We start from the raw sequence: 12,545 nt of genomic DNA on the forward strand, positions 1-12,545 counted from the left end.
TAACCTATTCAACTCTCTCTTATGAAAGAAGCACATATCAATCATTTAATATCCATCTATTTGCCTTGGGACATTTATTGCACTATTGTTTTTAACCTTATTCAGCCATCTCAAGTCCTTTTGGAAACTAGCAGAGCAGTGGAATATTATTTAATATTCAAAATGTCTATGCTTTGTTTCCCCAGCTAGACTTTAAGTTTCTTGTGACCAGGGACTGTGTCACTAAGCTTTCACTGTAGTGTAGGCACATGTGCACAGAACACAAGTTTCATAAATATCTGCAGACTTGCTAAGAGGATGCAGTATCTCAAATAGCTTATAAAGGAGTTGAAGAGAAAGGACATTTTCAATAAGGAAACAAACAGAGTGAAACTGTGTACAAAAGTTTGAAGGCAAGACAGATAAGGGATATTATTTATCAATCAAGGGAGCCAATAGTATGCCAGGTGTACATTTGTCATTTCATTTTATCCTTACAAGAACCATATGAGATAGGTACTCTTTTACAGATGTGGAAACTGAGGTAAACAATTAAGTAACCTGTCCAAGACCTATAAAGTTAGCAAGTTGAGAAACCTGGATTAAGAATCAATTCCAGAGTCTTTCCGATATTCCATACTACTTCAAGGAGCTCCTAGGCTTTCTACAGTAAATAACAAATACAAAAGATCTGCACCATCCTCTTCAGACACCAAATATCCGATTAAGCAGGATCATATTCCTGTAAAATCCAAAAGGACTCCTCTCTCTGAGATGCTCATTTAGGCAGCCTTTCAAGGAGCTCTCCCTGAATTAGGTACCAAATTCTCAATAATGCACTCAACACACAGATGGGCGGTTCCTCCTAAGTTTCTAAGAACTACGTCCCACTTTTGAGAAGCGTAGAGTCTTTTCACTACCTTCCCCGGGGGCCGCCCGAAGTCCCAATTGTCTTCTGTTTATCTGCACAAGCCAAAAGATCCTGTCTACCTTTATTTTCCACAGGAGTAGTTTAATTTACAAAATGAACTAGGGTTTCTTCCCCCTATAAAGTTCAATAAGTTGTTCACTCAGACACATTCCCACATCCCTGCTCTGTCGAAGAGCGTTCTCTCAAAGTGAAACCCTCCAGAGTAGGGTTAACTGTCAGGTCAGCGCTCACCCGCGTAAGACCAGTCTGGGAGCTCCGTAAGGGGTCCGTAGCCGGAGGGGTTGGCAGCCAGGCCCTGCCTGGGTGGATAAAAACAGTCGGGTTAAGACTCATTAAAGCTTCTGGACCCCCGCCCCCCCCCCCTCGCTTCCCTAAACCGGCATTCACTGGAGTCTCCACTGGCTGCCCGCCCGAGCCGCTGCGCCGCAGTGCAGCCTCCGGACACCTGCTGGAAAACAGGGCAGAGTTGGGAGAGAGGCCGTGCTGCCAGCCCACGGGTCCCACGCCCGCCCCCACGGGCTCCCCGGCCCACGTACCCTACATCCACTTACAAGAGAGCAGAGTACCTAACGCAGCCATGCTGTGGGCGAGGAAACGGAAGTGGGCGTGGCCTCTGGGGCCACGTGCGACGGTGTAGGGGGAGCAGGAGGCCGCCATCCTGAACCTAGTTTTCAATCACGGGTGCCGCCATCTTGGGTCACTGTACGGAAGAGAAGGACAAAACTGCGGCTTGGTTTTTGGACCAGAACGGTTCTTTCATCCGTATTTCATCCGTATGCATCCTCAATGGTGGTTATATTCTCAGTGGAGGTGTCCTCCTAGACTGGACCATTATGAACTGTTTCTGTGAGTTCCCCGCAGCAGTCTCTAGTCCTTTGAAATTTATCTTTTATTTCAGCAGAGTAACATACTCGTCACCTCATTCTGTCTTCTCCCTCATTCCTGTGACATTTTTCCCAGCCTAAGAGTCAAACCTAAAGAATCAAAAAGTTTGGATTTCAAGTCTCATTTAGCCAACAAAATTGGGGAGCTTAATACAGTGAGGAGCACTGTATTAAGTCTAGGGGACTCTGTGGGGAGCAGGACAGACATCATTAGTCTGATAGAGCTCCCAGTCTAGAGAGAGAAGACAACAAATAATCACAATTACTGTTTAATATTGCAGCTGAGATAAGGAAGAGAAGTATGTGATGCTTGTGAGCATATAAGGAAACTTGATCTAGAATAGGCTGGCAAGGCTTTCTTGAGGAAGTACCAGAGCTAAGATCTGATTCCATTTTTGTAAGAGCTACCACCATGCATTGGCGAATATAATTTTTGCAACAACCCTGTGAGGTAGGTACTAGTAAGTGGCGAATCCACATCTGTGATTCCTTCCTCTTTTTTAATTACTTACTTACTTTGAGTAAGTCATTATCCTTAATTTCTTCATTAAAAAAAGCTTAATAGCCTTGGTTGGCGTGGCTCAGTGGATTGAGCGCTGGCCGGCGAGCCTCAAGGCTGGTGGTTCCCTTTCCAGTCAGGACACGTGCCTGGGTTTCGGGCTGGGTCCCCAGTGGGGGGTGCGTGGGAGGCAACCACACATTGATGTTTCTCTCTCTTTCTCCCTCCCTTCCCCTCTCTCTAAAAATAAATAAAATCTTTTTTTAAAAAAGCGTAATATATAACATTTGTGCAGACATTTTAAGGATGATAATGTAAGTGAAAGTGCTTACAAATGGTGAAGGTCCTACAAAAGCGGCGATTACTGTGTGCTAGGCTAGACAAACACGTGCTGACAGAGAGAACCTGAAGGTATGGTGTAATGGCCTATTTGCAGTTTATCATTTCCTTCTGCAAGACTGCGAAGTGTTTCCACAGGAGGTGCCTCTGAGCTGTGCTTTGAAAGAGGGGAAGGGTGGATCCTAGTTTAAGAAGTAAAAGAAGTTATTTTGATAACAATAAGAATAGTAGAGGATAGGACTGAACCAGAAGAAGGAATGGGAACAAAAGAAACTTGGTTGGTCGTCAGGGAGGGGGTGAGAGGTTCGGGGTGGAGGGATGGAGGAAAAGGGACTCATATGTGGACAACAGTGCGGTGATTGCAGTGGGGAGGGAGGTATAAGGGGGTTGAATGGTAACGGAAAAAATACAATACAATTTTTTTAAAAAAGAAAATTTAACTATAAATCAACAGATGGACCAAAAAAACTAAGCGAGGGAAATAAGACAATAGAGTACCATTATCATCTTACATTCATATGCTTCATTTTCACTTACCAAAAACACTTCTGTATAAATGATTTCCTACAATTTTCATAATAAACCTGTAAAGTAGATAAGACAGTCCAGGAGGTAATCATTGTATAGATTGCTTATAGTTTTCAGAGATCAAGAAATTGAACCAAAATGTGGCTGTGGATTTATTGTTCTATAGTTGTAATAAGCACTGAGTGACACCTTTCTCAAGCTGGGCTCCATGTGCCTTTGGCTGGTTCTGAGATGGACAGCTGAGGCAGACAGAACTGGAATCCCATTACACAGTTTACACTTGGGGAATTAAGTAGCAGTAGAAGCCAAGGGTTGGAAAAATAACCTCAGTGTCAACATTCAAGATTGGCGGGAAAGATGACACTACAACCAATGCTATATCTTTTTATTTTTTGAAAAAGATTTTATTTAGTTTGAGAGAGAGGGGAAAGGAGGGAGAAAGGAGAGAAACATTGATCAGTTGCCTCTTACATAACCCCCAAACCGGGACCAGGAACCTGGCCCACAACTCAGGTATGTGCCCCAACCTACTGGGAATTGAACTGGTGGTGACCTTTTGGTTTGCGGGACGACTCCCAACCCACTGAGCCACACTAGTCAGGGCCCAATGCTATATCTTTATAGTGTTTATAGAACTGAACCAGCAACATTCCTTTATTCTAGTAGTAACACAGAAGGGGACACCATTGATCTGCATAATCATAAAAAAGGGAACATGCGCCCTGGCTGGTGTGGCTCAGTGGATTGAGTGCTGGCCTGTGAACCGAAGGTCGCTGGTTCGATTCCCAGTCAGGGCATGTGCCTGGGTTGTGGGCTGGGTGCCTGGTTGTGGGAGTGCGAGAGGCAACTGATCCTTGTAACTCTTGCACATTGCTGTTTCTCTCCCTCTCTTTTTCCCTCCCTTCCCTTCTCTCTAAAAGTAAATAAAATCTTTAAAAAAAGGAACATGCATTAGTGTGCACAAATAACGTGGACAATATGAACTCTACCTGCAGCAGTGAACACATGATCATTTAATAGCTGTGGGAGTCTAGGAGCTACAGCTGGAGAACCTCGGGGCAAGATGGGAAGTTTGACCATGAAAACCGGGAAATCTGGGAGGGGAAAGGTCTTGGGAAAGAAGACAAGTTCAGCCTTTGACATGGTTATTTTGATGTGGCAGGGGGACAATCCATGGGCTGCAAATAGCAGGAAATATGGGTTAGGATTTTGAGAGAGAGAGAGACAGAACACTAGAGCTGACAGCTAACATCATCCGCATTCTCAGGGACGTCAGGGAGTACGTGCAAGGGAGGGGTTTGGCACTTGGAAAGCTCTCCTCAATGACTTCTTCAGACTCATAAGCCACAGGAAAGTGGTTTCAGCATCCCAAACTAGATGTCTTTCTACTTCTGGAGTTCATCTGGCAAAGGCTGAAGTTAAGAGCAATGGGAAGCATCAGGAATCTGAGCTCCATGTCTCCCCTCTCTTTAACTTTTGCCCCTCAAGGGCATAATGCCCTGTATTTGGCTTTAACATTTCTTTTAAAGATATTATTTATTGTTAGACAGAGGGGAAGGGAGGGAGAAAGAGAGGGAAACATCAGTGTGTGGTTGCCTCTGGCACGCCCCCTACTGAGGACCTGGCCCACAACCCAGGCAGGTGCCCTGACTCGGAATCGGACAGGCCAGCGCTCAATCCACTGAGCCACACCATCCAGGGCTGGCTTGAACATTTTGTTATCCACTTTTTTTTTTTTTTGTCCAACATCTCTATTTAAATATCCTTCTGTCCAGTCTGCATACAGTAACTTTTGTACAACTCCTCTGCTCTGGGCAATTAGGTGCTTTTTAAACCGTTGGGATGATTAATGATGATGTTGGAGAGAGCGTAAGTGAAGCTGATTGTGTTGCCAGCACCACGTCGTTTTGCTTCCTCTTCCCTTTTTTCCTTACTTGTGACCAAATTCTAAGGTTTGGGAAGTGTCTTATTTCACATGCCTTCATTATCTTCCTTCTTAGGACAGCTAAAGATCAAATCCCTGTCACACCCAGTGAGAAGTGTGGGCACTGATGGCTATAAACCACCCACTCACGCAGTGCATTGCTTCGCATATTATTTTCTTATTATCTACATAATTATTGTAATGTATTCCTTTTCTTATCCCGTGGCTGTCAAATCCCTGCTAAATCAATATGACCTCGGGCTACACCATCCCCCCCCCGCCCCAACAACTTTGAAATCCCTTAAGCTGTGGCTTTCCACCAGACTGCTCTTGAAGGTGGGTGGCTCTCTGTGCATCTCTGCAGAGTGGTAACGTTGGCTTTATAAAATGCCAAAGTGAGACTGTCCAAAAGGTATACAAAGGAAACTTTTATTTACAAGTTATTTTTTAGCCTTAAGACATGGTGAAGCATTGACAGATCCCCCCTTTTTTTTTGAACAAGCCCAGCAAATTTCTCTACTGTTGGGTTGACGCTGCCTCTAAGACTCTTCAGGTGAAAGGTGCTTTGGTGCCTCCAGCCTCCCAAGGCACCCTCAGCCAGGACATTTTTTGTTAAGTGCTGCCTCCTGGCGGCGGCCCCACCGCCCGACACCTTTCTGTCCTAGAGGAGACCACTTTCCTTAATTTGGGATCTCGAAGATGACGCAACAGCTCCCCCGAGGGGGCGGGGGAGTCGAGAACCTGGGGGGAGGAGACGCCCTTCCGGGAGACCCCTCCCCCAGCTCCGAGCGGGCGCTGCTCCCGCTGCTTTCTCCCACAGGGCTTTGTGGTCCCGAGCCCCTCCGAGTTTCAGCCGAGCGTCTCGGGGCTGGAGGCCCGCGGGGTTGCCCGACCCCGGTCGGGCCGCCAGCTCCAGCTGGATTGGGAGGGAGGGCAGAGGAAGCTGAGCAGTCCTGGGGCGGAGGACGAGTCGGAGGGCATCCGCAGTCATTTTCATTCCCAGAGGCAGCGCAGCCGTGCCTGAGCCAGGAGAAGGCAGAGGAGCAGGTTGCGAGGTCCCTGGGTTCTCGGTCCTTGCGCCCTTTGCCTGCACCTACCACAAGCCCCTCTAGCGCTTTCGGGAGCCCGCGAGGGGCGAGAGCTACTTGGCCAGGTGGGGGGACCTGAAGGGACGCCGGGTGGAGCGGGGTCCTGGTCCCCCAAGGCACAAACGTGTTCGGGACCCGCAGACAGACCTGGACCCCAAGGACGACCCAACTGTTGACATGGGCTTTGAGGGCGGGGAGAGGCAGATTCAGGGTTTGAGAAGGCGAGATCTGAGGGCCGCAGACACGGACCCTGGCCCAGAGAAAGAGGGAACTAAAGAGAGAAGGCGGGAGCGACGTGAAGGCCCCGGGCCCCGGAAAGTGAGGCAGGGTGGGGAAAGTGGGAGAAGGGCGCAAAAGTGAAAAACGGCGAGCCGGGCGGGCGGGGGCGGAGGGAGTGTGGATAAGGGGCGAGGGTCGCCGGGCGGGGCCCAGAGAGCTGAGGGCGGGGTAGCCGGGAGCGGGGTGTGGGGGAGAGTTCACGCTTAAGGGTTCGTGGGCCCCTCTTGAACCTGAGCGCTCGCCTTCCTCTGCATTCTCCTCCTCCGCCCTTTCGCCGCTTCGAGGCCGTGGCACTTTGCTCTCATTGCATCCAGAAGTGTCTCCTGAGCCTGGGTGGTGGGACGGAGCACTAAGAGCTTTCCGGATCCGGGAAAGCGGTTAGATGAGGGGCTTTTTTTGTTTTTGTTTTCCCATTAATAAAACAAAGAGTGCATTTCAAACTATTCTAGGCCTCCCAGTAAACCTGAAAATTATACTTTCTCTTTCCTTTACTATGTTATAGTAAACCCATTACTATGAAAACGAGCACATATTTCTAAATACTTCCTGCTTAGGAGCCAGAGCAGCAGCAGCTGCTGCAGCCGCATAGGTAGGTCTGAAGGGCAAGTTCAAGGACATTCCCAGAGCCCAGCCAGCTGGCAAATCAGTCTAGGGGGACAGCGTTGTTCATTCATTCCTCCAGCAAACATTTCTTAACGGTCCGCATGTGCCCTTACTGAGAATAGGGGTAAATAAAGCTCTGGTGATGCTTGCATTCTAGTGGGGCAGCTGACAACAACTCCAAATTTGGCATGGTAATGAGTGCCCTTGAAGAAAAGTCAAACGTGGTGAAGGGATGCAGAGGTTGGTGTTTAAGCACAGACCTGAATGGAATGAGTGTAAGGATTAATATCTCTGGGAAGAATGTTGCAGGCAGAGGGAACAGCAATTGCCAAAGCTCTTACCCTGGAGCATGCTTGTGTGGCAGCAGCGAGGAGGCCAGTGTGGCTGGAGTGGAGTGAGAGAGCAGGGGCCAGAGCTGAGGGGCAGTTTTAGACTTCTGGTATTTCCCTCATTTACAGCTTGGACCTGACTCCAGAGTAGGATTAAGGGGCAGACCAGCTGGGCAGCAGCCTGGGTCTCAAAGGGCACTAAATTATTCTTGGAGTAATTTGGACATTTGTACCAGTGAACTCTGACTTCTGGCTGTGTCTCTTGGTGAACTGTAAGTTGGCTCCCACCCACTGAGAAATCCTTAAAGACTGCTTACCTGGACCACCTGTCTCCAAAATAATTTTGCAATGAGCAAGTACAAGGTATAAGTTGCGCGGTTTAGCCCTATGACCAGCTTTTAGTTGCTTAAAGGCACCTGTCACAGCTAGAATCTTGCGAATGCACCTTACACTGTGAAGTGCCACTCCCTGAGTGAGATTTATATCATATCTACATCTTAAATGGTTTAATATGGCTACCAAGAAGTTGTCTGCTTCAGAAAGTTGTGTATAATGAATTCACGTAATTCTAATTTTCAGTAGAAAGAATGAGGCTAACGTTTTTATTCCCAGAAAATCATATTCCCCCACTTTTGTTAAATAAACATTCAACATATTTAAATAATCCTGGTTTGAAGTGATGCCAACTCATTAGCCCTGTTCCAGGGCTGGCTTAGGTCCCCTTGGCTGGCCTTGGCAACACGTACATCACCAAAATCAGTTGCGGACCTGATTGTGAGTGGGCTTGCTTAGCGTTTAGGTATGCGCTCAACTGCGCCCCCAAAGTGACATTTATTGGTATGGATTGAATTACATAGGGGCTGAAATGGCACTGAGACTCTGGAGATGGGACCACAGAGGTCCATTGCCCTAACCGTGGATTCTATGCCTTCGGCAGGGCCAATGATAGTATGAGAGTGGGAGATGCAGGGGAAATAGAATTAGGGGGGAGGAGTTAGGGCATGAGGAGGGTAGTGTAAGTCACTGGGAGAGCTTCAGTGCTCAGTAAGTGTAGGGCAACAAGGAAGTTGCGGGGGGACTAGAGGGTGTGCTAAATGGGGTTGCTGAGCTAGGGAAGAGGAGGAGCCTAGGGGCGGGCAGGCGTGGAGGTCCTATGGGTCCCAGCTCCAGCCCGTCCTTCTGGCCCCTCCCAGCTGCTGCAGCCGGCCAGAGTCACACATATGTTTTCCTGTTTTCCATTTCGGTCCCATTACCCTCTACCTTTTCTGCTCCTCAGAGTCAACAGCTGCTGCAACTCCAGCCATACCCTGGTGTCCCTTCCCAGCACCTTTTCCGCCCCCCGCCCCCCAGCGTGCTGGTAGCCCCTCCTCCTCGAACCTGCCCAAAGGTCACGGGACTGGTAAGAGGTGGGATACGGGGGTCAGTGGGTGAGAGGGGAAGTGCAGTAGGAGGATGGAGTGAGAGTCCTCAAGACGGACTGAATGGAGGGGACTCAGAGCCTCTTGTTTCCTGGCCCCAGCGCTGACCCTCCCTAGGAAGAGCCCTCTGCCCAGAGTCTTCAGCCCTACATTAATGAAACACCTGGCCACAGGAGTAAACAATTTCTTGTTTCACTTTTTTCCTTTTTGGACTGTCGTAGCCACAGCGGAATATAGAAAAACAAATGGAGAACTGGGGAGGGAGGAGCTGAGATTCCAGCTTGGGGTGATGGGGCAATCTAGCTGTACCAGAGTGTATTTGTTTTCTCTTTCTGTTGTTAGGGGATGCAGCACAGGCCAGTTGGAACTAGGAAGGCAGGATAGGGGTCTCTGGGGGAGAAACGATCCACTCACATTTAGCTCCCTGAGCTTGACTGAGGAGCCAAGACCCTGAACTCCGTGCGGGTTTCTGGAGATAGGGTGTTTTGCTGTTGCCATTCATGGGTGGAGCTAGGGCAAGGGGCCCCGCTGGCTCCTGAGCCAGGCACTGTGTCCTGGGGACCCTGCTGACTGCGTTTCCTGAGCCTGTGAATCTGAAACTTCTCCCACAGGCTGTAGGATGAGTGTGTTGTTCTATAATCTCCGCTAGGTCCTGAATGCACTTCAGACAGGGGAATAGGACAAGGGGTCCTGGAACACCGTTGTCTTATGGGGTTCTAGACTCTGCAAAATTGTTCTGTAAAGCCTGGTGTGCAAGAGCCCTTTTGGAGAGGTCCTGCCGTCCCAGGCTGCCTAACTGATGGAAGCATTACCCTGTGAGCCAGGGTCTCAGGGAGGACTGTGAGCTGCCAAAGACGGTACCTTTCTGCCCATTTCTGGCGTTGGTGCTAGGTGGTGGTTGATAAAAGAGGTTTTCTTTCCTGTGAAGGACAGCCACCCCTGCCCAGTATGTGTGGGCAAGTGCAGGGTAGGCTAAGGAGGTTCTACTCTTAGCATTCCTGGTGAGGCCGCTAGGGTGTGCTGTTTGCTGGAGTGTGGGTTTCTGTCTCAAGATTCCAGGAGAAGGACTTCTCTTTTCAGATACCACTTAGGCAGGAACTAAACCCAACACACTTCTCTCCCTACTTGCCCTCATGCTCTCTCTCTTTCCTTTGTCCCTCCTTCATTTCTTCTTCTTCTTTTCTTAATGTCCCATTAGGACACATGCCCACCCCTCGGTGCCAATGAATCGGGCCTTAAAAGGGCAGGCGTGATGATATATTTCCATGCACCTTGTTTGCTTTGTAAGTGGGCACCCTAGCAGTCGCAGTGCTGCCAAGAGGGCTTGTATTTGCCTGCAAAGAGATGAGAAAGGGGAGGAACAGCCAGGAAGGAGGTGGATGGCTTTGTTGGAGGGTCTAGGCTTCAGGCTGAAGGAGGGCAGAGGCTTTCTTTTTAATCTAATCACACCGCCTCCCAGGGAAATCATTAGGAAGCCATCTGAAGTGTTTTATTGTCTGAAGAAGGCTTGGAGGCTGGGCAGACAGGAGGGAGTAGGGTTGTTGGGGAGGTAGTGCAGTGCCAGTTAAGAGCTTGGGCTCTGTTGGCTAGCCTGCCCTCACTAGTTTGGCGCCCTGGCATGGGACTTAGTGCCTGCCTCAAGGGGCTGCAGGGAGGATTGAATGAGGTAGGGCATTTAGGTGCCTAGCAGTGTGTCTGGCTCCAATAAGTGCTCAGCAAATGACAGCTATCATTATTATGGGAGCATTTAGGGGGCACCTGGGAGAAAAGGACAGTCTTCTCTGGATGGATTTGTAGACATAAGAAATGTTCAGACCTGTAGAGAATTTTTGTAAGAGTTCATTTGTGCCAAACTGAACATATGCTGGGGGAACAAGATCTCAAATGCTCCTGAGAATAAGTTTTATAGTTTCTTTTATGCATTTGAAATTAAGTGGGAATATAAGGGAGATTACATGAAGGTGGAAAAAGCAAGGTGGGGGTTGGATTCCAGGGTAAGGTTATGTGCTCTCTTGAGGGTGGGGCATATATTAGAAGGAGGGCCTTGAAAGGGTGGGCATATGACCGGACAGGGACCTGGCACTGAGTGGGTCTGCCTAGGGCCAGCGGGTAGTATGTGGGCTCTTGACCTTGTGTAGGAAAGATTTCACTACACTGAGAGCACATTTATTAAAGCTGAGGGCAGTAAAATGAGGAAGGGCCTAACATAGAGGAAACAATAGGAGAGCCTAGGCTGGGCTACTTGAGCTCACTGGGAAGTCAGAGAAAAGGGGGCTTGGGGAGAGGTTCAGGGGACTAGCCTGGGACGAGCTACCTCTGCCCATTGCTTCCCTGGTTGTAGATCTTGTGAGGACCCTTATGAGTTTAGGAGACACATGCCTGTGGCAGAAGAAGAGAGGGAAGAAGAGGGGAAAAGGGATGGCGCAGGATGCTCCCCAGAAGGAGAGCTAGCTGGAGCTGGAAGAGCTGGGTCCTTTGTGTTGAGGCTTTTATTTCTCTCTTGCAGGTGGGAATCTCAGGGGGAGGTCTCAGGGGAGGGTTTCAGCAGATATTCATCAGTTTTCCAGGTGTGCTCTTTCAGGGTTGTGGTCTCCACTGATTGGTCAGTGCCAGGACGCAGTCATTAGTCATTGAAATGAATCCTGGTGTCACCCACCTGGTTTTGCTGCTTTTCTGGGCCTGGAGCTGAAACACAACTGAGGCCTAGATGTCCTCTCTAGGGCCTCAGAGGACTTCTGTATTTGGCTGTAAATTGCTTGGCCAGTTTGTTCAGCTGTCTGTCTCAGTTTCCCTGTTCCACTTGCCAAGGAATTTTTGTAGCTTCTTACTATCCTGTCTCAGTTATATACTAGAAGGATGGGGCATTTCAAAGGTGTGTTAACCTAGATGTACACAAACAGTGAACAGCGAATGCTTAAGTCAAAGATAAACCTTTTAGTAAAGAATTTGTATGTCTGGGGCATGACTACCCATCATAACCTGCCCAGTTAGGTTATAATTTATAATTAGATTACCCTTCGAAGTTACTCTCCATAGAACCCCTTGTTTTCATCCACAGATTTCAGACATTTGTGAGGGTGATTTGGGAAAAGCATGATGTCTGGGAGGGCTAACATCTGGAACCTTCTCTTGGTTTAAAAAAAAGTTTAAGGGGCTAGGATGAGAGGGAGTAGGGTAAAGATAAATCCCCCTGGGATTTTTAGATCATGATTCTGTGGTTGTAGAATAACCAAAGAGGGCTGTTTCTAAAGAGTTGTGAAAAAGGACAGATAGTTGGATTTCAGAATGGATAGATTATATTTCTTTTGGTAAAAGAGACCCAAAATACCTGATTTAAGTAGACTAAAAAGGTAGAATAATCTATGATTTCCAAAAAATATTCAACTTTTTCTTTCTATTCTGTGCCTCTATGTTCAAAGTAGCTCAGTGAAATCCTATTTCCGCTAATATTTTTAGGAGATTGGAGTAAACTTGTATTTGGGGAAGATGTTTGTTAAGAGTTACGGTTACCCAAAGATCCTAGAATATTTTCTTAAGGATGAAAGGGCACAAGAGGGAGGGTGGGTGAATGTAGCCAGAGGTTTGAGTATAATTTCTTGACTTTGTTTCCTTGGAAGTAGCTTGAGGCTCAGCCTTGGAGTAATGTCCCAAGTTTAGGGGCAGCCACACCTCACTCTGTGTGGGGAAGTGTGAAGTGTTCTACTCTTAGGACAGCCGATCCAATCACAAGATACAGGGACTACA

At 48.1% G+C, this 12,545-nt stretch overlaps 2 protein-coding genes across 5 annotated transcripts in view; one reads left to right on the plus strand and one right to left on the minus strand.

Moving 5' to 3' along the window:
- Positions 1–12,545, minus strand: part of MRPL52 (mitochondrial ribosomal protein L52) — a 137,543-nt gene that overhangs the window by 1,014 nt on the left and 123,984 nt on the right. The window contains exons 1-3 of one of the 4 annotated variants that reach the window (XM_024556155.4): positions 1,462–1,582; positions 1,298–1,358; positions 1,142–1,209 (exon numbers count right to left, since the gene is read on the minus strand). In XM_024556155.4, the coding sequence (XP_024411923.3) occupies positions 1,142–1,209; positions 1,298–1,358; positions 1,462–1,567 (235 nt within the window). In that variant the 5' untranslated portion in view covers positions 1,568–1,582. Of the gene's footprint in view, positions 1–1,141; positions 1,210–1,297; positions 1,359–1,461; positions 1,583–12,545 lie in introns of those variants that run through there. The other 3 variants (XM_024556127.4, XM_024556136.4, XM_053927946.2) reach the window with 3 other exon arrangements.
- Positions 8,604–12,545, plus strand: part of SLC7A7 (solute carrier family 7 member 7) — a 32,589-nt gene continuing 28,647 nt past the window's right edge. Inside the window, exon 1 of the mRNA XM_024556994.4 lies at positions 8,604–8,782. The gene's annotated coding sequence lies outside the window, so the exon portion shown is untranslated. The remainder of the gene's footprint in view (positions 8,783–12,545) is intronic.

Source organism: Desmodus rotundus, chromosome 7, assembly GCF_022682495.2.
Source record: "Desmodus rotundus isolate HL8 chromosome 7, HLdesRot8A.1, whole genome shotgun sequence".
Classification (NCBI taxonomy): Eukaryota; Metazoa; Chordata; class Mammalia; order Chiroptera; family Phyllostomidae; genus Desmodus; species Desmodus rotundus.